The sequence below is a fragment of the Papaver somniferum genome, chromosome 3, assembly GCF_003573695.1.
Source record: "Papaver somniferum cultivar HN1 chromosome 3, ASM357369v1, whole genome shotgun sequence".
NCBI classification, from domain to species: domain Eukaryota; kingdom Viridiplantae; phylum Streptophyta; class Magnoliopsida; order Ranunculales; family Papaveraceae; genus Papaver; species Papaver somniferum.
Window position 1 is genome coordinate 66,695,998 of NC_039360.1, and position 23,666 is coordinate 66,719,663.

Sequence of the window (23,666 nt, forward strand, 5' to 3'; positions counted from 1 at the left end):
CTACACAGCAGCTACTAAAACAGCAAGTTACACTAAAATGCAAGAATGCAATGCATGATGAGTATGCTAGAATGAAACAATATGCAAAAGAGTATGCAATGATGCAAATGAACTAACATGCAAAAACAGCCAAGAAAAATTCAACACAACACAACCAAGTCCCCGGCAGCGGCGCCAAAAACTTGGTAGGCTTCTAAAAAAGACCTACAAACTAATACCGCAAGTGCACGGTGTCGAGGTGTAGAACAATGCAAATACGGGTCGATCCACAGGGACAAGGTGTGTGTAGTTGAAGCTTAAGGTTTCACTAAAACTGAGTTGTAACAAAGAGTCTTGGTTGTGTTAAAACACACTTGAAATGATGGCAGTGACTGAACTAAAAAAAACAGTAGAATGTAAAGCAAGTAAACAGGAACATGCTAGGGCTTTTGAATCCACTTCTTGATCCTAAACTAAGGCAGATCCTAATCAAATCATGTTCTAGCTTCATCTCAGGGAAGATTATGGATGATTTACTTAACTAATCTTACTAACTTACCCCTAGCATCAACTGTCTTCTCACAGTACAGCTGATCACAGGCTTGTTTGCTCAACCAGTTATCTAGCAATCCGCATTGGTGGAAGGTTAATCCCCTAAGTTCTCTAGTTCACCCCTAGCATTGAGTGTCTTCTTACAGCACACTCAATCACAGGTGCATTTGATCACTAAGTTTACTAACTTCCCTACTTCAATTAAGCACAGTCCTTCAAATGGACTGAATCCTTAGCTACTCTCACTCTTACACCCCTAGAATCAGCTGTCTTCTTACAGCACAGCTGATCACAGGTGCATTCACTCAACTAGCCAATTATCAATCCTACTTAGTTTCAGCACTACAAGAACAGTGACATGAACAAGGACTATCCTAGCTTACAATTCAAGAGTATCATCTAACCCCTAGCAAATGGAGTTAGAACATAATGAAATTAAATGACAATGGAATTGAAATTGTTTAAAACATCGAACTGAACTTGAACTGAAATTGAAACAACATTAACAGTTGAGGTCCTGGCTATTCCAGGCCTCTTGGTGGTGCTCTGGCTAATCCAGGCATATCCCATTACAACACCCAAAGACCCCTATTTATACATACAATGGAAATCCCAAAAAATCCCCAATTAACAGCAAAATTAGGGTTTGTAAAAAAATACAATTAAACCCAAAATTGGTTCACCTAACCTACTGATAACAACCCAATCAACCAACCCATGTTTCAATTAGACGTACAATCATGTTCCCCCAATTATCCCCAAATTATGAAATTAGGGTTTATAAGAAATAGAAATTAGGTTTACCTAATCACTGCAAACTCTTGATAGCTCTCACCCATGCTTCCTTACGGTCTTCTGATGCTTCCCACGCCTCCAATTGATCTATATCATCAACTAATTTCACCAACTCACTCCTAGGGTTCAGAGGTGAGAGAATAGGCGAAATTAGTTGTTTGAGAGAGATTAGAACGTGATATTGGTGATGGGTCGAGTGTGTATGATGATTTGAGAAGAGATGGTGGTGGTTGTGGTGGTTGAGAAGGAGTTGGTGGGAGCAGGTGGTGGTCGTGGAGTTGCATAGGAGAAGAAATGGGGAGAAGAAAGAGAAGCCGATAGTTTTAGGGTTAGGGTGTGTTTGGGTTAGGGTATAGGTATTGGGTACTCGGGTGTTGAGCGGGTGTAGCAAATGTTGATGCGCAGCAAGGATGAGACGTTGGATGCGAAGATGATGGATCGATCTAACGGCGAGACGGAGGCAGATCTTGAGTGACCGTTGGATTCTAGATGCAACAATTCTGACGTTCCAGATGAGAGTTAGGTGCTATGATGTTTGACAGGAGCTTCAGAATTTGATGCACTGTGATGAAGCGACCGTTGGATGCATTTGTGGATCCAATCTGACGGCTACGAGCTTAGGCAGGCTTTGGGCTTGGGCTTGGACTTAGGTTAGAGTTTGGGCTTAGACAATTCTGAGCCCGCTTCTTCTTTAAGAACAAATTCTTCCTTCCAAGCCCACTTCTAGTTGGTCCGGCTCTTGCAAACATCATTCTTCGCTGCCTTTCTGCGGGAGTCTTTGTCGTTTCTTTGCTCTTTTCACTCTGTGAGTTAACCAGGCTTTATTTAGTACCTAAAAATGCAAAATTAATTAAGAAAAGTATTTATTCTTGAAAACAATGAAAATACAGAATATGGGTTAAAATGGAGAATTAGAACACAAAAGATGAGTTAATTGCCAAGAAATATATATAGAAATATGCACTTTTTAGCACTCATCACTATGCAGTATGCAGAAGATTTAGACGTACAATTTGCAAGTTTTGAAATGAATGCAGACTTGGTAATCAAGGCAGTTAATGGAGGAATTCATCATGCTGCATGGGAGAATCATACTATGATACAAGACATTAAAACTAAGCTAGAAAATCATCATTTTTGGATATGCAAATGTATAAGTAGGAAAATAAACAAGCCAACAGATAGGTTGGCTAAACATGCTAGAATTCATAACATTTCACAAACTCGGTATGAATATCCTCCAAGTTTTATTGCAAGTGCAATATTTGAGGATATGAATCTTTTTGTTCCAGATATCAGTACAGTCATCAAACTACCATTGCCAATAAGGAGATGAAGGAAGTCGTTAAAGATTAGATATCGATACTAGAAAATAAACTATGAAAGAAGTTCATATACACATGTTGTTGTTTACTTGTTTTTTGGTTGTTGTTTCATTCCTTCATGTTGTAAAATTAGTAGAATGCGGAGACTGATGTGGTAGTTTCTTGTACTTACGGTAAATTTATGGTTTAATACGTCCTCTTTCTCTCCTTCGTAAGAAAGGTAACCCACGAATCCAACTGTGATACTACAGATAGGATTTGCACTCAATTTGCTGGCAATCGTTGTGGAAACATAAATTTAGAATTTGCGGATCAAAATTTTGTGCAAAGATAATTTTTGGGACGAGTTTTTCCCGCTCAAATGCCTTTAGCAATATTAAGAATGGCTTCTTTATGGAATCAGTTTGATTTTGGTATCCTATTATGTGGCGTATAAATACCAAATGTTGAAGCTAATACCGAAAGTTAGAAACAAATTGCATTCCAAAACAAATTTGATTGTTTGCTTCTCAAAGTCATTTTCAAATTGCATTCCAAAACCAACCTCTAGTTTTTTAGTGAAGTCGATAGGTTACTTCTCAAAATGAATCCAAACACAGGAAGCTTGTTTCGGTATCAAGTAGAATCAATCTTAGAAGTAAGAAGTAAAAACAATTTGCTTCATGAAATGTTAGAGGGTGTTTGGATACACCTTGAGAAGTTGCTTTTTGACTTCTGGAAGCGAAAAAGTCAGAATTGTTTGAATACCAAAGGTAGAAGGGCTTATGCTTTTCCAGAAGCAGAAATCAATCTCAGAAGTCAAAATCAAAATATTTTGCTTCACAGTTATTATTTTTCTTTAAAAAATTATTTTGAAATTATGTACCCAAACTATTTTCGATTTATTTATTTCTAAAAATCAAAAAGTACCTACTGAAATAACATTTCAAACGCTAAACTGGTCAAATTTCAGGATGACTTCTAGAAGCAAAAATTGCTTTTGACTTCGCGAATTAATTTTTTTTCTTCTATAAGTCATTTCAAAACGTGTTCCCTTCCTAACCTAATTTATTTCTGGGTTTTCGACTTCTAGAAATCGAAAAGTCGGAAGTCAGCTTGGCTGTCTAATTTCAAAATGGCTTCTAGAAGTCGAAAAATTAACTTTTTATAAAGCAAAATAGTTCTGCTTATGACTTCGACTTGTGGAGAAGCGGAAATCAGAAGCAGATTTGTATCCAAGCGGGTTGTATCCCAAACCCATATTAGGGTTAGCCCGAGTATATATAAAACTTTCTTGGTTACGGTATCTCTCGTCTACTACTTGGTCGCCTTAGGTAAAAACTAGATTGAAACTCACAATTCACAAACCAGTTTAGAGAAGTTCTCGTTGATAATTTAATTGCTCGGATTTCAAACTACACAAGGAAAGATGATGAAGGCTTCAGCAAAAGGGAGTTACGACACTAGCATCGTTGGTACGGTCGCCTTTAACGCCGGTGATGTTAATCTTAGAGCTTCTTTGGATAATTTTACTGTTGCTAATGGACACTTAGATGGTTCAACTCTTCTTACTGTTGAAAAGCCTGGATGCTTCTCCATCGATTACGATGTTCCTAAAATGGATGCGACGTTTAGATTCATGAATACAGTTAGGGTTATGGAAAAACCATTGAGTTTGACATATGTACATGAGCACGGAGAAAACATGACATCGTTAGATGGGACAATCGCACTTAATCAAGAAAATAAGGTTTCAGCTAATTATATGTTTGGTACTGGGAATTGTAAATTGAAGTACAGTTATGTTCATGCTGGAGCAATGATTTTTGAACCGTGTTATGATATATCAAGAAATACTTGGGATTTAGCTATGTCTCAAAAGGTTTATGAGGATAATGTTTTGAAGGCTACTTATCAGACTTCAAGTAAGGATTTAGGATTGGAGTGGTCGAGGGATTCAGAGATTAATGGTTTCAAGATTTCGTCATTAGTTAATTTGGCGGATGAAACAAAAATGCCTAAATTGAGAGTTGAGACAATTTGGAATCTTTAGATGTGTGATAATGATTCTTCCTTCTCTGCACTTTAGAAATTTCTGATAAATTTGTTTAAGCAATTGTAATCTTTTCACATTGATTCTTAAAGGTTTAATGTTTCTTGAGCCTCTTGTTGCAGTTGTATTTTACATTTGGAACAGCTGGGAATATTATTTTTTTTGATGCAAAGGACTAATATATTAAAACATAACAGAGTACATACTTCATAACTTCTTAGTTATCTTCCTTTATTCCCTTACTAGATCAACTATGTCTATGGGAATGTTACTAGCAAAATCAAAGGAAGATTTACATGCTCTAGATTTGTTAGCTATTACATGAGCCACATTATTTGCCGTTCTTTTTACATGATTAACATTAAAGGAAGAGAAATCCAATAACAACTGCTTTATTTCATCTACATGACTCTGATTTATCCAGTGGACTGCAGAGTTAGCTTTGCTGATAGAACTAGTGACATTTATACAGTCTGCTTCAAAAAGTAAGTTGCTAGAGTGAAGATTGAGTTCTTTTGCCCACATGATTGCTTGTTTCATAGCCAAGCACTCTGCGTTTTCTGGATCTATTCCTCCATGGTAGTACCTGCCTCTGATTCCTTTAGTTGTTCCTGCAGAGTCACAAATAATTAATCCAATTCCAATCTCCTTTGTGTACAGCTAGGAATATGACAGTTCTCATTATGCTTAGACCCCGCACCACTAGTTTTAGGAGCAGCAATGAAATCCTAAGACTTAAGAAGGATTCCCTAGCCATAGAATGCACAAATTCTAGTCTTTATAGTGGCCGCCTTTCATTAAGTTTTGGGAAAAGAACGGTTTAGTCCAAAAACGCATCAAAAAGTACGGATCAGTCCATCTCGAGTTAACTAGGTACAATTTAGTCCAAAAGTTATTTAAAATATGAAAAATACACATATACCCTTCTTGATTTACAATTTAATCCAAATATTTACGGTTTAGTCCAAAATGACTCATGATGATGTCAGCAATTTTAAATAATAAAAAAATATTTAAAAACAATTTATCTTTTGAGCCGTTGGCCCAAAATTCACAAACTTTATATATTCGGAAAGCTCTTTCCGAGAGCTACAAAAAGAGTACACATATGACTATATAATTCTCATTTTTTAAAAATCTTAGTTTACATGAGTAACACATCTACAAAAATCCAAAAAATCCTAAGACAAAACAAGGTACACCAGTTTGTACACTGCATATACAACTTGAATCGTGCATCTAAGAACCAGTAACACTATCCATATTCAATAAACATAACATGGAAACTCAAATGGATTTGAACCATCAACCTCCGAAAACCTTGTGATAGGCTTGGGCGCTCTACCATTTTGAGCTTATGAGTCCCTGAAATAAACAACAAAAAGAATCGACATGCGCACAATAACAAATAACATGTATACCCATGTGTACAAGTCCGTATCCAAAGATATTATCGACTAACATGTGTACAACTATATATGTGCACATTAACAATTACCAAGAACAATTATAGTATACAATAATTTACATAGGATTTTGCTAGATATCATAAGAAACAAAAGTAGAATAAGGTTCTACCAATAACGAAGATGTTTTATCTCAAAATAAACTTTTTGCAGGCATTGTCCAACCCCCCTGAATCTAATAATCTACTACTTCATGAACTCACGATTCTATCAAAGTGATTACTTGGAACTCACGATTCTAACAAAGTGATTACTTGCACAAATACGTATGTAATATTCAAATAAGTATTATGCATGACCAATAATTTAGAAACACATACATGCCACTATGTATAAATCTGACATAAATATGTGGCTTGTCCTTCTTGTGACATGAGAGCTACTTTAGGTGCACTGCTGTCAAGCAGATTACACGTGACATTTCACAAGTTTTTCTAGGAATTACCATGGTGTACAACTATGTACACACCTACAAAAATAAACTGAAGTTCGGAATGAATTTACTAACCAAATGAAGAAGTTCTTTTGCTTTAAAACCAACTGATATAATCTATCGCCTACAGTCCTTTAAGCAATAATATATCACATCACCTCGTTTAAACCCTGCAAAATCATTATAACAATAAATACTAGGCATACATAAAGGACCACGATGACTATAGATATGCTCCGGTTCATAGTATGATACAGTTTTAGCAACTCATTACTATAAATATCGGGCACACGTAAAGGGCCACAATGACTCACAACATTCTTATAAAAGCTTAACCATGATGACGAAGAATCAACCAAAATCAATATGCTGCAAATTATTTTAGCATTAATGAGAGAAGCTAATCTTTTATAAGATTGCTTTATATGAAAGAGACTAAATTGCAACCTTGTGACTGGGAAATTACCTTCATGTGTGTGGACATCGAATAGGAAACACAAAAAGAATCAACAACGCACTGCATATAACTGGTGTACAAGCATATACACCTCGTATAACAAGCACAAAAAAACAATACACTTTTATGTACATGACGTGAAAATACACCTGCATATGCACCTGTATATAACTGGTGTACTTGAAAATACACCAGTTAATTCCTACTATTAAGATTAAGCATAATATTGACGTGAAAGATAACAAGCAATCAGTTGATTAAGGGATGTTATGCCATGGTTATTTATAAATGTAACATTTTCACTAGTGTGAGAAGTCCTCCATAGACTTTTGACAACCATTTCAGTATCATCTTGCAATCAGAGTTCAAGCAGCTTCAGCATTTGGGATGGACTGTTTTGTTTTGTGATGACGTCGAAGACCTGATGACAACCACACTGGCCTTTTCCTTCTTAAGAAGCTCAGTTACTTCAAATCTTATCCACGGTCTGATTTTCACCTATATCTTATGCTGTAAAATATCATGTCCAAAAGGTAAAATAATGCAATTAAGTTATGGATGGAGTATGACATGCAACCCCGATAAGCATCATTTGTTGTTAATAATGAATACTACTGATAACAGTATAACAACTATGTATACATTAACAGTAAACAGTTGTACAACTATGTACACATTGACAAATAAATATGTGTACGATCATGTAAACATTAATATTCAGCATGTGTTCAACTATGTACACATATGCAATATGCATCGACTGTTTCTAGTTTGAGTAAGACATTTCAATACGAAACCTTAACCAAAGAACTAAAGCATTTTCAAAATTCTTACTTTAGTTTAGTTTCCCTGCATTTAGTTTATTCTCAAATTGTATACTAGAAATAATTTTTCATTTCCTATTGTTGTCATTTGTGAAAATCGTTTTTTTTTATCAAGATGAGAATCAACTTTAAACATCACAAGTGCCTCAGTAAGATGTGACCAATAATCATTACAAATTAAACTTAACATATAAACTATATACATAGATAGGAAAGACATACCATGTGAGCATTCAATTCCTAAAAAGCATCTTGCAAGCTTTTATCAATACTTTCCCAAGTCTGTTGTTTTTTCCACAAAATTGCAAGTTTTTATTAGTACTATCCCAAGCTTTTATCAGTACTTTCTCAAGTATCCTGTACTTTCCCAAGTCTCTTGTTCTTTCCTCAAAATTCCAAATACTCCAGTCATTCTCAATCCACTCGAACTTTCCACAGATCCAAAATCTCTTGAAACTCAATACTTCCCATGATCTAGGTCTCCAAGCTTCCCAAAATTTAGTTAAAAATGTATCAGGATCTGATTTTGATCCTCTCAAAACAAGAGTAATCACCATTGATCTCGAACCTTTTTCTTCATCCTATAAAGAAGCATGAAGATCAAAAATTCTTAATGTGTAAAACTATGTATACATCAACAATAAATAAGTGTACAACTATGTACACATTAACAATAAACATGTGTATAATTATGTACACATTAATAATCAGCATGTGTACAACTATGTACACTTGTATTACAGGTTCACTACTGTATATCATTTTAGAGAACCACTCATTTATACATAATTAATCACAAAGACGCAACCTCCAAACCCAGATTACAAACTATGATAAAAATGGAATTTATCAAACTAAAACACGAGTTGTAAATGCTTAAATATGTATTGATATATACACGCAAACATAATGTATTAAAATTTCCATGCATCCACTAAGCACCTGAATTACATAGCCATGCCATCCACAAATCCTAATAGAATATATTCCTTCATTGTGAACTTGGCCTTTTAGCACCATAAGCTAAGATCATTGCGAAGAAATCAACTGCCACAGGTTAATTAATTCTGTAACCCAACATCATTGTACGCAAACTAAAATAAAATCGATGAAACCAACAATAGATTTAGCAAAAAATAAACACACATTTCCCAAAATTATGCTTCAATTTATCATTGTACACCAGTTTGTACGCCCTTGTTGTTTACGCAAGCATAAGCATAAGTTCGGATTTAATACTTTAAATATTATGGGTACTTTGTTTTCATTGAGACTTAATCGAATAAAAGTAGTTTAGGGCGTCTTTATTTTTGCAATGCTTAGAAATTAGTTAAGGTTGTGATGCTAAAAGTAGATAAGCACAATTAGTTGAAACATTACACTGTAATCGGTGAAATCAAAATAATTTGTCAAATAATAAGATGTAATCACATATACCCAATCTACTGAAAGTGGTTGATGAAAAAATCTATATTAGCAGGTGTACCAAGTCATCTATATACCATAAACCAAAAAGGTAAAACATTTCAAGGGAATAACATTGGACAAGATGTGTGTAATTGAATACACTATCTACAGTTAGGAATTATAGAGTCAAGATATATAGATTCTATCCTCGCTGTTTTGGGAAAAATGGCCGTGGGCATTGACTAGAGTCAAGATACCAAAATCTCATATCAACACAGTTTTTGCTTTTGTGAATTGAAGAACTGGGTAATCCAACTATACGAACCACTTAATAGATCCTTACAAGTATCTGTAAGTTATTGGAATCACAACTGGGACCGTATTTTTCTTCTCCAGGCAACTTTGTGGATGAATTACTGGATTTGTTTATCACGTTTCTGTTCCCACCGTCCTCCTTCTACAATGAATTCTCAAGCACCGCCCTCACCCACCAATACAGCTTCAAGCTCCTCGACAAACTCACTGTATCAACCAATTTTACACAACTGCTATGAAAAGTCGCTTCGTAAACACCATCAAACCCCATGCGATACCCCTCATGCAGTTTTTTCTTCTGATTCCCCAATGAAGGAATTAAAAAATCCTTCTGCCTCTGAAGATTCAAACCCAACCTTTTATTCCTTCTCCTCCGCATCTGTCTCGAGCAAAAACAACACTTTTATAAAGAAGGATTCTCCCACTCAAACCCCTCTTGAAAAGCCATCAGTTCAACAACAGAAGAAGAAAAAAGGTTACAAATCTATCCACCCAAAAGGTATTTCTGAAAAAACCAATCCATCAACTTTCCCCCAAAAGAAAAAAGAAGCTCAAACACCAATCTTCCAGCTAACGGAAAGAATGTAGAGCCTTATGAAATCTCATAACGAACACAACTTGGCGGTTAAAGTGATAGGAGGTCATAATGATTTTGCTCAACTGAAAAAGGCGCTATCAGGTAGACTCTTTCCAATCCAGATACATCACATCGAGACAAGGTCATCGTTGAATATCATCCAAATGTCACTAGAATATAAGAATGATAAGGATTTTATCATGGCTAACCAACCATGGGTCGCAGGACAACATGTTATTTTGTTAGAAGACTGGAATTTTTTTCTTCAACACCCCAGAGACTGTTTCAAATTTGCTCCTTTTTGGCTTCAAGTTATACACCTACCTAGATTCTTTGCGGAGGAAAAATCCATTTATGAGCTCATAGAAGATTCAAAAACAGGGACGGTACTTCAGATTGACCTTGATAGCTCGCCTCCCAGAGTCTATGTTATAATAGATCTTTCAAAACCCTTCACACCAGGAGTCATGCTAAACATAGGAAAAGGTGTGTGGGTTCAGTTTGCTTATGAGAACATCCATGTTTTATGTTTTCTATGTGGATTTCCAGGGCATGTTTTCAAAGAATGTACAAAATTTCCGAGCCTTGATCAACGCGCAGCAGCAAACAATTCCCCGACTTCCCTTATGGCATGATCAATTCTAAGATCAGAGCTCCTTCATCCAAAATACCAAGGATAAATTACATGCACCAAGCCAGGACTTTGAACACACACATGGATACTGGAGAATCATCAACAACTCGACTTGACAAAGGTAAGGAAGCCATTCAAGAACAGCAACCACCACAACAACAACAACCAAAGGTGGATGATACTGTTCAGGAGGTTCATGTTTTACAGCAAGGTCATCCTGGTGGTAAGGCTAACGATCCAAAAAAACCAACCTACCCAACACAGTGTCCGACTCATCTTTCGCCTGAAATGACTCGGAGAGGTTTAGTTTGGAACCCGGTTTCGAGCCAACAGAAACCTGACAGAGATACTGCAACAAACCAGCCATTACAGCCGCAAAACCTGGGCGTTAAAAGCTGTGCCCATGCAAAATCACCTATCTTTAATTCTTCGGGTACAGGGAATGTCGGAATGACAGCATAATAAAGGGTCCCACCTACAGACAAGTCATCAATGCCATCTCAAAACCCTAGCCGAGTCACTGCACTGGTGAAAACCCAACACAACAAATCCAATCAGGCCCATCATAGAGAGGAAGAAAAATGTAAAGGGAAGGCCCATATTAAGGAAGCCCAGACAAACAATTCAAGGACCCGCGGACCATACTGCAAACCCGAAACCACCAGCACCACTGCAACCAAGAGCAGACCCAGGTGTAAATAGAATGCTTGCATTTTTTATACCTGAATATACTAAAACCTTGTTGAATGTGTTACATAAGAAGGATGCAAAGGTGACCCTATTTGTTCATAATGTTAACGGAAAGCCGGAGGTTATTGTCACCACCAATACAACGCCGGACAAACACTATGATGTCATGAAACCACTCTCCACCTAAAAGAGAAGAACAGTCAAAACTCCGACGAAACTGCCGGAACATCTTATGCTGCCAAACACACCTGACTTTGCGGCGCAACCTCCACCACTAAAAGAAACAAAATATCTGTCTTTGGAACAGTTAGAAACACAACAGGCCACCAAACCAAAAGCTTTGGCGTTTGAGGTACCAACCACAAGAGCTAGGAAGTCGAGAAGCACCAGAAGCTACAACAAACTGCCACATGACCATACAATCATTGTTGGTTTACCTGCTTCAAAGAACATTGCCTCTACCTCAGCTCCAAGAGAGGAAGGATGAGACCGATCCAATGCACCGGCTAGACCAGCTTGGAAGCTGTCACTGGATCAAGAGCTTGAACAAGAAGAGACTCATCCCGTTTTGCGAGGTGTTGGTTTGAACCAACACCCGCGCAAACAATGAGTTATTTATCCTGGAACTGTCAAGGTATACACAATGCCTTGATAGTCTCTAAACTGCGAGAGTACACTCGCAGATTTAGACCTAATTTACTTTTTTTGTCAGAAACGCTTGCTACTTCTTATCATACGTCTTTTTTAGAAACTTCTCTAGCCTTTAATGGATCTTGTATTGTACCTAGTGTATGAAATAAAGGTGGCCTCTGCTTGATGTGGACATCCCACCTTAATGTCTCTATTTTAGTAGCAAATCAAAATGTTATTCATGCTTACATTAGGCCAGCAACTCTACATACTACTCAGCAATGGATGTTCATTGGAATCAATGGACCTCCACAACCAGCACCAAGGAAAGCTTTTTGGAAATCGTTTGATGACTTCATACCAACTCCTACAGTCCCATGGCTACTCATGGGTGACTTCAATAATGTTGTAGCTCAACATGAAAAGAAAGGAGGCAGACCTGTGATGAACAGTCAGGTCAGATTTTTCAACCAATTCATTAATAATAATGGCCTCATTGACCTAGGATTCCAGGGAGATGAATACACTTGGTACAACAACCAAACTGATGAAGGATTCATCATGGAAAGACTAGATAGGGGATTGGCGACTCAGTCTTGGCTGGACAAACAATCCCACTGCTCTACTCCGATATCTCCCAAGAATAGGATCGGACCATGCTCCAATACTGATGATGGAACAAGCCATGCAGAGAAGAAAAGCTAAACTTTTACGTATAGAGCACCTTTGGTTCCTACATCCTCAAATGAAAGAAATTGTCATCACAACTTGGCAGCAGCATCAGGCAACAAAGGTGGCACAAAACCTTCTCCTAAGAATGACGGAAACAACAAAAGCTCTGCTACATTGGCATAAACAGACGTTTGGCCATCTTCTAGAACTAATCCGTGAAGCGGAATTCCAGATACAACTGGCACAAGCGAAGTGTGCTACAACTGTAGGAAATGAACTTCTGTTCTGGCTTAAACACGAAAACGAAACAAGAAATTCTCATCTCATGTTACTACACTGTCACGACAACTATTGGAAGCAAAGATCTAGGGTGGAATGGATTCAAAATGGTGACCTTAACACAAGGTTCTTCCACGCAAAAGCAACGATTAATGCAAGAATAAACTATATCTACCAACTACAAGATACCAACAACAGGTGGATATATAACCAAAGACAAATTGCTTTGATGCTGATACAACACTATGAGCACCAGTATATAGCCAACCCAACTCAAGTGGACATGCAATTGTTCACTCACATCACTCCAAGAATCTCTAACTTCCACTGCATGGAATTAATAAAGCAACCCATAGTGGATGAAATACGTGCAACTTTGTCTAGCATCGGATCGGAAAAAGCTCCGGGACCCGATGGGTACACAAGTAAGTTTTTCAAGGTTTACTAGGATACCACTCATACTCAAATCATTGATCTAGTGGTAAATTTCTTTGATAAGGTAGAACTAGCAAGTCAGTTCAACCATACCAATATTACCCTCATTCCGAAAAATGAAAACCCTTCAAACCCTAATGACTTTCGACCCATTGGGCTGTGCAATGTAGTGTACAAAATTATTTCGAAAATTCTAGTGGATAAAATTCGTCCGATTCTATAATTCATGATAAACCCATTTCAAAGCGCATTTATCCCCAATAGTGCCATTCATGACAACATTGCAATTGCAACTGAGATCTTCCATCACATTCAATCGACCAAACCCACTCAAAAACCAAAAATAGCCCTAAAACTAGACATCAAGAAGGCTTATGACAATATAGACTGGGGTTTCATTAGACAAACCCTCAAATCTCTAGGGTTCCCAACAAAGTTTGTTGAGTATCTGATGCTCTGTATAATATCAGTTACATATTCCATCAATATTAATGGATCTCCACAGGGACACATCAAGCCATGCAGGGGGCTACGATAGGGTGATCTGTTGTCACCATATATTTTCATTATGCGTGTTGAGATACTATCAACTAATTTGGCCATTTTGGATAATGATGGAAAGATGAAGGGACTGAACATCTCGTCAACCACACCGCCAATCTTGCACCTCATGTATGCTGATGACTTGCTCATTACATGCTTCGCTGATCAGAACACCTACGACAACCTCAAACAAATTTTACACACTTATTCAACGTCAGCAGGTCAAGAAATAAACAGGCACAAATCGATCATTATACACCATCCACATACAAGCCAGTCTACAAGAGATTGGCTCTCGAGCACCTTTGACATTCCTACCACTCACAAACCGCCTAAATATTTAGGAGTTGAATTCAAACAGGAAAGAAATTCTTCTCCCATATTTGCTCAACTGCTGCAAAGACTAGAGAGGAAGGTCAAAGGCTGGATGGCAAAATGGCTCAATCAAGAAGGACGCTGGCAACTTATCAACTCGAGCGTCAACCATGTAATGCAAACCCAACTGTTGCCAGCACATGTACATCAAAAGATTGACAAGATTGCGAGAAATTTCTTTTGGGGCCATGACAAAAACACGAGGAAACTACACATGATTGGAAAAGAGAAACTCAATCTACCAATCAAGCAAGGAGGTTTGCGAATCCTGAATTCAAGGAAACATAATTTTGCACTTTTATGTAAGAGGATCTGGCAAATACACGCCAACCCAAATACTATCTGCAACACTATGTACATGACAAAATATATGCAACAGGAGCATACACTGAAAAGCATCCCAAAACCACCAGTGGCAGGAGTCCGGCTCGGAAAAATCTTTCCAAAGTGGCGCCTTTTGTGCAGGCCAATCATGGAATCCAAATAGGTGACGGCGCTTCAACCACAATTAATGAGAAGTGGATACCCATGCAAACAAACACGGTTTCATATGGCATCACAGGAGACAATCTGGTTAGTACATTAATTGAACCTCACTCTTATACTTGGAACATTAATTTTCTCAACCAGATTTTCACACCCACAGTGAGAGATGTTATCATAGGCATACACATTTCAAACCCCCCGACCCCAGATAAACCAATTTGGCCTCACGCCAAAAAGGGACAATACACAGCCAAAAGTGGCGATGAGGTGCTAATTAAAATACAACCCAACAACATCAATGCACAACCTCAGGTCAACCACATGCTTCATGAAGAGTTTTCCAAAACGATTTGGAAAACAGACTGTCCCCAAAAAATCAGACTTTTCTTATGGAAAGTCAGCCATGATGGACTATCCACCTTGTCAGCACTGCAACATAGGAACATCACCGACAATGATTATTTCCCTATTTGTAACCTCCAAGCGGAGACAATCCAACATTGCCTTTTCACCTATCCTAGAGCCAAGCAGGTGTGGGAACTTTGGTGTACTCAGTACAACTCCAACAATGCGACTCACAACCCATGTGATGGCTTAGTACTTCCACCACACCCAGTACCAGATATTATTGTCAACAACAACAACAATGGCACTGCCCATAACACGACTTAACATCGTCATCGTGTCGTTGTGCAAGCACCATCAAACTTCAGCGAGTTCTTGAATCTGAAATCCACAAGACAACACTTCACAACGTGTTGCTTCATGATATGGAACATATGGCTAGCAAGAAATGCGAAGGTCTACAACAACATCACCCAAACTCCAAATCAGATCTTCCACATCTCGACCCTGTTAGCACAAGAGTACAAATGGGCAATTAAACACAAACTACTCAACCAGCCAAGAATACAGCAACCACTTGACCAACAAACAAGAAGAACAAGTATCATAGTTATCTGGGTTCGATGGGTAGCACCAACTACGGGATGGATTAAGATCAATACGTATGGAGCGAGTAAAAGCCAACCAGGAGGCCAGCCAGAAACTGCAAGTGCAGGATGGATATGCAGAAATTCACAAGGAGAGGTCGTAATGGCTATGGCAGCACCAATTGGGAAAACATCAGCATTGGTGGCAGAAACGTGGGCCCTACTGATGGCCACTAGAATGGCTCATGAAAAGAATGGAAGAATATCCTTTTTGAATCAGATTCCACGGTGCTGGTGGCGATGATCAGTCAGGACAACTCACAAGCCCCTTGGATCATTCAGACAATGTTGAAGGAAATCCACTACCACCTTCGTCAAATTCATAGGTACGTAATCGCGCACGCGTATAGAGAATCAAACCAGGCGGCAGATGGATTGGCAAACTACGCAACATTGAAACAGTTGCAAACAGGAAACAACAACAACACAAACTTGACCACTAATATATGGGATCACACATGCCCAAATTTCCTCAATGTAATTGTAATGAATGACTCGATGGGGACCTTGTAACCCAGAGAAATAATCTCTTAATAAAGTAGCTACTTCTTTCAAAAAAAAAAGTTAGGAATTATAGACAGTACATGGTTAAAGCATGTAATTTCATGAAAATATATATCCTACATGGTAATAATATTTTAATTAACTCATCTTTCCTCCATTCCAAACTAAAACTGTATCCTAAGATCAACCACAATATCACTTTTTCTACATCTCAGTTCATCTTTGTCCCTCAAGTAAAAATACTAATTACGATAAGATTAGATGAATTAACATATAGGAAAAACTGAATTTTCAACTATCTTTAGGTAATTCAATCTAAATCGAAAATTGAGCCATAATTTTGTCATCTGCAGAACTAAAACTCAGCTAAATTAGATGGATTATGAATCAAAAGAAAAGTAATAGCATCTTACCATTTTAAGAACTAGGATGCACAAATCCAACGCAAATTAAAAAAAATCCCTCCAAAATGTTATAATCTTTAACAACGAATCAGCCTATCTTCGATAATTTATGTGATACAGATTCTAAAAACTTCATTGATCCCCAAACTGAAAAAACTAACCCTAAATCATATGTATAACAACATAAAATTGTAAAAGCAATTTGGTGAATCAAGTAACAAAGTAAATTGAAAAGGTTCAAGCGAAACGAGATGAACCTAATAGTATCGCCTTCAACAACAGTAGATGGAAGCTTTGTTCGAATAGGAAATGAAGAAATAAAAACTGAACCACAGATAAACATTTGAGCTTGTGGGCAGTTTTGTCATGAAAAAAAGAAAATTTGGACTAAATCGTTTACAAATGGATTAAATCGTTTAAGATTTGGTATATTTGGATCTTCTTGTACCGGACTTGAGAGGGCAGGACTAAACTGTCTAAAGCCCAACAACTTTGGGACTGAACCTCAATTTCTACTTAAGTTTTCCTCTTTTTCAAATCGTATGTCCGCAATTTCATTCGAGTTGGGAAGGGCGGTTTCATGCCACGGCTTTTTAAACTTTGGAACGAGCTTGGGCAACTCCACAGCTCAACACCTAGTTCAACAAAATAAAATTTGAGACAAAAAGAAATCAATATTATGGTTCACAATTCTTAGATTTAAGATTCAAATTGAGTAGGCCTCCTAGTGTAATTTGGGGTGTGATTCTGGGGCAGAAAGTGCTTCTTGTAAGTGCCTCAGGCGAGTCAGACCAGCAATGGCGCCATTTTCTGTTTTCTGGAAAAAAACGAATATCAAATAACAGAACCAACAGCAACAGGCTCTTTGTGCCTTAATTGCTTTATATTCTCTCCTCTCTCTCTCTCTCTCTCTCTCTCTCTGTTTTCTTCTTTCTTGTTTTCGATCGATAAATCATTTTCTAGAGGTCTCCGTCCGCCTCTCCCTAAAGACTAAAAACCTCACCTACTTTTCTATTACTCTCTACAGATTTGTTAACAATGTCTAAAATCTTTGACGATTTCCAGCCAATATTTGGTAAACTAAACGCTGAATGGGAAAACCCTTCTAGTTCTCTCCCTTCACTTGAGTTACCCTTTCTTTTTCATATCCATGCTCTTAATTCTTCCACTCTTAGAATCCATCTCACTGATTTTCATTCTTACACTTGGGAGTCCACCAAATCCATTCGACAGCTTGAAGACCTGGTAACTAATCTCTCCTCCTTCTTTTCTTTAAATATTTTTTTTTGTATGGGTTTATTTGCAGAAAAACGAAACCCTAGAATTTGACTGTTGATTTTTTTTATTTTTTTTTGTCTTCTTCTTAGTTCTGTGTATTTGTGGAAGATTCAACAACTGAAGATCTTTTGTTGGGGTTAATTAAAGTCCGTTTGACTCTAGTTTTTTATAGTTGTGATGATGATTGATAAGAGTAATAGTTGAAATATTCGAAGTTTTAACTTCTGGTTTTTGTTTTTCAAGTGTCTAATAACAATTGATAAATGTACTGTTTTGATGGTTTCTTTATGGATTTCTGGAAACAAAGTTAGTGATCAATAATGGAGTACAAGTATAGTGGGAAACTGAAAGCAAAAAAAAAAAAATGTGATAATGCTAGTTATCAGAACTGATTTGCTGATGGACATTTCCCTTGCTTGTTGTTAAGTCAAACACCCAAGGGTTCATCCTCACAGCACCTTGATTTTGTTAGGAATCGAATGTCTGTAGTTGCTGGAATGTGTTCACTATTGGGTTTATGTGAATCCGTTAGGTATAATGAAAATGCATTTGTAGAATTGCTTACAGAATGCATTTATGTCACTTATTTTTCAACTGACACACCACTTGACCATTAGAGAGTTATACGAAGGATTTTAGGCTTTACCCTGCAACTTTAATTGCAGATTAGATGAAAGATGTATTGTTAATTATTGAGACAACTTACAAAGTGGGTGTACTAGATGGCAGTCCTGTTAGAAACATAGATGTAACCAGGGTTTCTAAGGTTATCTAACCGGGAATCTTCTATGCCTACCTAAGAATATCAGTATGAAACAAATGTTAGCCCTCCGCCATTTGCTAGGTGTAATAATATTACTAATCTTTATAAATGATATGAACAGGAGAAAAAGCTTGTTATTGCACCACCTGCAGCGCAGAGTTCCAAATTGTCGCTACCAAATACATTATTGATTTTCGATTATTTACTTCATCTCAACATATGCATGTTTAAAAGAACTGTTATCCACTTACTCAAAATTCCTAATCTAATCGATGAAACGGATTCTAGTTCTTCCCATGAATGAATTTCTGCAAACCTAATCCTGATGGATAAGTCTCATGATGATAGACTATTTTTCTATTTTAATTAGCACGTACTATCTGGTAGACCTGACTACTTGGGATTTTTGTTGCAGAGAGATGATGTTGGCATAGGTGGTTCATTGTCTGAGTTTGTAGATTATCTCATCACATCACTCAAGTCTGATAATGTTAAGCTTGTTCTTGGAGGCTATGCCACGTCTTCTAGATCTGAAGCTGATCATGGTGAGTGAGTTGCTTTTTAGTTTTTCCATTTATCATTTTTATCTGAATGATGCTTAGCAAGCATTAAGTATAAGATTGCCAAGGAATATTGAAAAATGCCAGGATGAATAAATATGAGGCTGAGGCACAGCCTGAGGCCTGAGTGAAATCGGTCTAAAAACTGTGGATTAGGGGGTATGGACAGTTTGCCCTCTAAATGTTGTATTACCTGCTGTTTCAGAGTTAGTATCTTAGAAGTTGTGATTATGGGAAGTCTAGTCATGGATGTTGTTAAAATAGAAAAAACCAATTAATATTGAATAAGGCTCTGCTCACAATGTAATTTTATAGCGTGGTTACATTGGCCCGTGGGATGCACATAGAGTTAAAGACTTATGTTGAGGTTGCTGTCCTAGCCATCTTGATCCTCCTAAAACAAATCAGTATTTAACACTTGTAATCTTATCATCCATTGATTGCAATTGATGGAGTAATGAATGAGTTAACACCATCAATTAGCAATCACTAAATGATAGGGATACAATTCTTGAATATATTGATTTGTGATGAGGAGAGTTAATGGTGACAAAGAGCTCATCTAATAATCAACTCTTTATCATCTCTGAGAGGGCCCTACATGTCTCATTTTAACCACGTCTTAGGAGTAACATTGGATGAGGATCCTTGATTAAGATTATTTATAATTCTTTAAGTAACAATTAACTATGCTTTTCATTGTTTCTTTCCTTTGTCGTGGTGAACACTTTGCAGCTACATTAAATGCTGAGACAGTCATCTACCTCTTTGTGATACAGTTCTAATATTTATCTAGAACAATATGGATTGCAAAGTTTAAATATAATATGGGCAAACCAATACATTTTTATTATAAATTTTAGTTATTCTATTATTCATACTTGATCTCATTTCTCTGTAGAAAGGTTGACCATGACTTTATGTTTCTCCAACTGCGGTTGTGATTTCTTGGTTTTTAATTTAGTTGTAATTACGAAGTGTGAATTTGAGACCTCAAGTTTTGTACTAACATGTAGTTGCGCAGTCGGTGAATGTTGAAAGAGGTAGGTCTTGACATCCATAAAAACCCAGAAAGTGATCCGTTCTCGTCATACTGACGCTTCCTAATTCTGCTTCTTCATCAAAGCACTTCTAGTAGATTTCAGATTGAGATATCTGTGTGGCTACTGGTTTCTGATTTAATTCTTTAACACCCATGTCTTTTTGGCTGCATTCTCATTCATGTTTTGTTGCTGTAAATACAAGTAATGCATTGAGTTTCACATCCATTGCATCAGTTGAATAACAATTTTCAGTCTTTTCATGCTCAATATATCTTGTTTCAGTCCTTGCCTAGAAATTGATACGATAGATGCTGTATATTAAATTTCTCTGTTTCAGGTGCCACTGTTGCCAAGTTGATTGCTCACAAGTCCAAGGGGATGCCACTTGTTACTATATCTTTAGTCAGGCTCATGAAGTCATCTGACAATGATGCTATGGCAAATCTATGTTTGGAGCTCTATGAAGCATTCAAAAGAAATCATCAATTAGTTGTACGAGGTTATAAATTCTTACAAACTCTGTCAAAAATTAATAATTTATCTCTGTATCGGTTGGCTCTCACTAGTACTTCTTTCTTGAATGATGAGTAATTTCACAAACCTTCAGTGAAATTTGATTCTGATCCTGCATCCTTATCCTGCATTTAATACTTGGTGTTTGTAAATATATGCTCAAATAATGTCACGAACTGACTTTACATGATTAAGTTTTCGAACTAGTTAAAGTAAAAGCACTTAGCTTCTCATTACATGCTGTATGCAAAATGTTTCTCTGCTTTTTCTTGCTTCAAACTTAAGTGAACTGTTTTAGATGGTAGGAAACAGGGACACGGGAGGTTATTGTCAGGTTTATGTTACATATTCTTCCTAACAAAATAACTTGGCTGTACTCATGCTTATACTGAAGAAAAAAGGAGCCATGTTTCTTCCTCTACTCTTTCATTTCTTGTTCCTTCTATTTCATCAAGCTTTATAGAACTAAGCTGCAAAATTATTTAAGTTTAACGGCTACCAGAACTGTCGCAGTGTACCCATGCGTCAGTCCGAGTACCAGTGTCGATTCATGTCCATACTGTAAAACGTGACGTTTATTGCACTCTTCGTATTAAGTTGTGCGTTCTTTATGGTACTAATGCATTTGACCCAAATGTTAGTCTTTTTGGTCAACCGTCTTATCTAACTGCCTTCTAATAATTCTATGTGTTTTCAGATATCAACTTACTGTTATACATGTAAATTTTTCCAATTTGTATGATCCATGCAGTGATTTTTAGCAAAGTTCACGTCCTAAAATTGTACTTGCCTCCATAGCCCATGTAAATAGAAGACTTCAATGTTTACAATCTTCTTTCCCTCTTAATTGTTTTGTACAGCTTTGAGTAGCTAGTTTGCTGAAACAATCTATTGCTTTTCTTCTCATATTTGGTGCAGAACAAGAGAGCTCCTATCAGTTGACGAGAAGGTTATCTGCAGAAAAGGTCTGATCACTTGCTCTAATCCTAAAAGATTAAAGCTATCAAGCTTCTTTCTTTTATAGTAGTTGTAATTGGAACTTCTAAGTTTTTTTTAAAATTTTTTTATGGAAAGGTTTTGTTAAAAAAAGATTTATGGGGAGGTAAAAGGTTAGTCATAATTAGGTTAGGTTTATGTGAAAAGGAAAATTTTGAGAAGCTAAGGTTTGAAGTGAAGAGGGTAAAAAGAGTTCTGAAACATTTGAAGGGAAAATCATAAATCCCTAGTATATGAAAGGCTAAACTGCAGAATGTACATAAATCCTATTTGAAACTTTTTCCATGTCGGAAGGCGTATGGGCTTGCAGCTTGCTGTTGGTTGTTAAACTTTATATGTTTGTTACAATTTAGATGAATACTCTCATTAGGAGTACATAGATAAACACTGTAGAATGACTATTATGCTCCTGATGTAATCGAGTAATTAACACCTTCATATTTAAACAATTATTGCCAGCGAACCTATATAAAGAAAAATCAATAACTGTAAGCAGTAGCAGTAACTAGCAGTTACTAACTTAACTTCCATCAGCTTATGAAAATTCATTTCAAAGGGCAACAACTGATCTTGTTTGCTCAGGAGTCTTTAGCTTATTAGGTCATTACTTGTAGAGCTGTTCATTCGTTATTTGATTCCTCGATTTTAATTAAGCTCTCAGTTTATGCCACAATTTAACTGAAGATGAAAAGTTCTTGTACATTTTGTTGCTTTGCTTGAACTAAGTATTTTATGTTAAGTTTACAGGTGTTTGTCGATTACATCTGTTTTCTTCAATCGTGTAATGTATAGTAGATATGTTACTTGACTTGTTATCTTGATCATTCAGGAGAAAAATGATAGTATTCAGGCCCAACTTGACCTCGCTTTGTTCTCCAAACACAAGAAGTTACGGGAATCAACAGTATCAGATAAAGCATTGCCAATGGCTATTCCTATAAGCAACTTCAACGCATCACCGGTTACAGTGGCACTTGGTTCACCGTGTGAGTACTTTTAGTTTATATCCCATGGCTATGCCATTGCATATTCCCAGTTACATGGTTTTACGTTAATTCGTTTGTTTGTTTTTCTTAAATGTTTTAATCCAAAACGTACAAAGTAGTTTTAAAGTTCATTCTTTGAGCTGCAGTGAACAAGCTGGCAGAAGATAAAACCCCCTCAAAAGTCAGTCAGCGGGTTGTGCCTGCTTACCACAGGTACTGTTGCTTTTCATAATTTACATTTTATTACTGCATCTCTATACTGCTTCACTTTCTTATTCTCTTCCGCTGTTTTGCTAGGTCGAAAGCAAGAGGAGTTGTCTTAGTTGATTCAGACGATGAGAATGGTAATTAGGAATTGGGATTTCTCACACTCGGCTTCATCTCTTAGAGTTATTAATGGAACAAGACAAGTAATGAAAGAAAGGTATAGTCTTACTACTCGATTCGAAAGTAAATCTAGAGACAATAGGAATAGCTATTTAGTTTTACCCATGAATGTAATCAAGGATCCAAAACTTGGATTACAAGGAGCGTACACATATGTTCATTTTGCAGTTTTCTATTGCTGTCATCTGCAGATTTTACTGAAAATGTGCGTATTATGCTAACAGCTTTTTGTGAAGAGCAGAGGCTACTGTAAAAACTAGAAACACAAACATTTGACGAATTAACCTCTGGTACTTCAAGGCCTATCCATCTTTAGATTCTGTCATTTTGTTGA

At 36.9% G+C, this 23,666-nt stretch overlaps 2 protein-coding genes across 2 annotated transcripts; both read left to right on the forward strand.

Moving 5' to 3' along the window:
* The first annotated feature begins 4,062 nt into the window (after positions 1–4,062).
* On the forward strand, positions 4,063–4,683 carry LOC113361329 (outer envelope pore protein 24B, chloroplastic-like). Its single transcript, XM_026604601.1, has one exon. The coding sequence runs from the start codon at positions 4,063–4,065 to the stop codon at positions 4,681–4,683; it is 621 nt and encodes a 206-aa protein (XP_026460386.1).
* Positions 4,684–17,515: 12,832 nt separating this feature from the next.
* LOC113356380 lies at positions 17,516–23,657 on the forward strand. Its single transcript, XM_026599491.1, has 7 exons — positions 17,516–18,051; positions 19,263–19,392; positions 20,788–20,949; positions 21,882–21,928; positions 22,789–22,945; positions 23,092–23,158; positions 23,243–23,657. The coding sequence occupies exons 1-7, from the start codon at positions 17,845–17,847 to the stop codon at positions 23,295–23,297; spliced, it is 825 nt and encodes a 274-aa protein (XP_026455276.1). The 5' UTR covers positions 17,516–17,844; the 3' UTR covers positions 23,298–23,657.
* Positions 23,658–23,666: the final 9 nt, after the last annotated feature.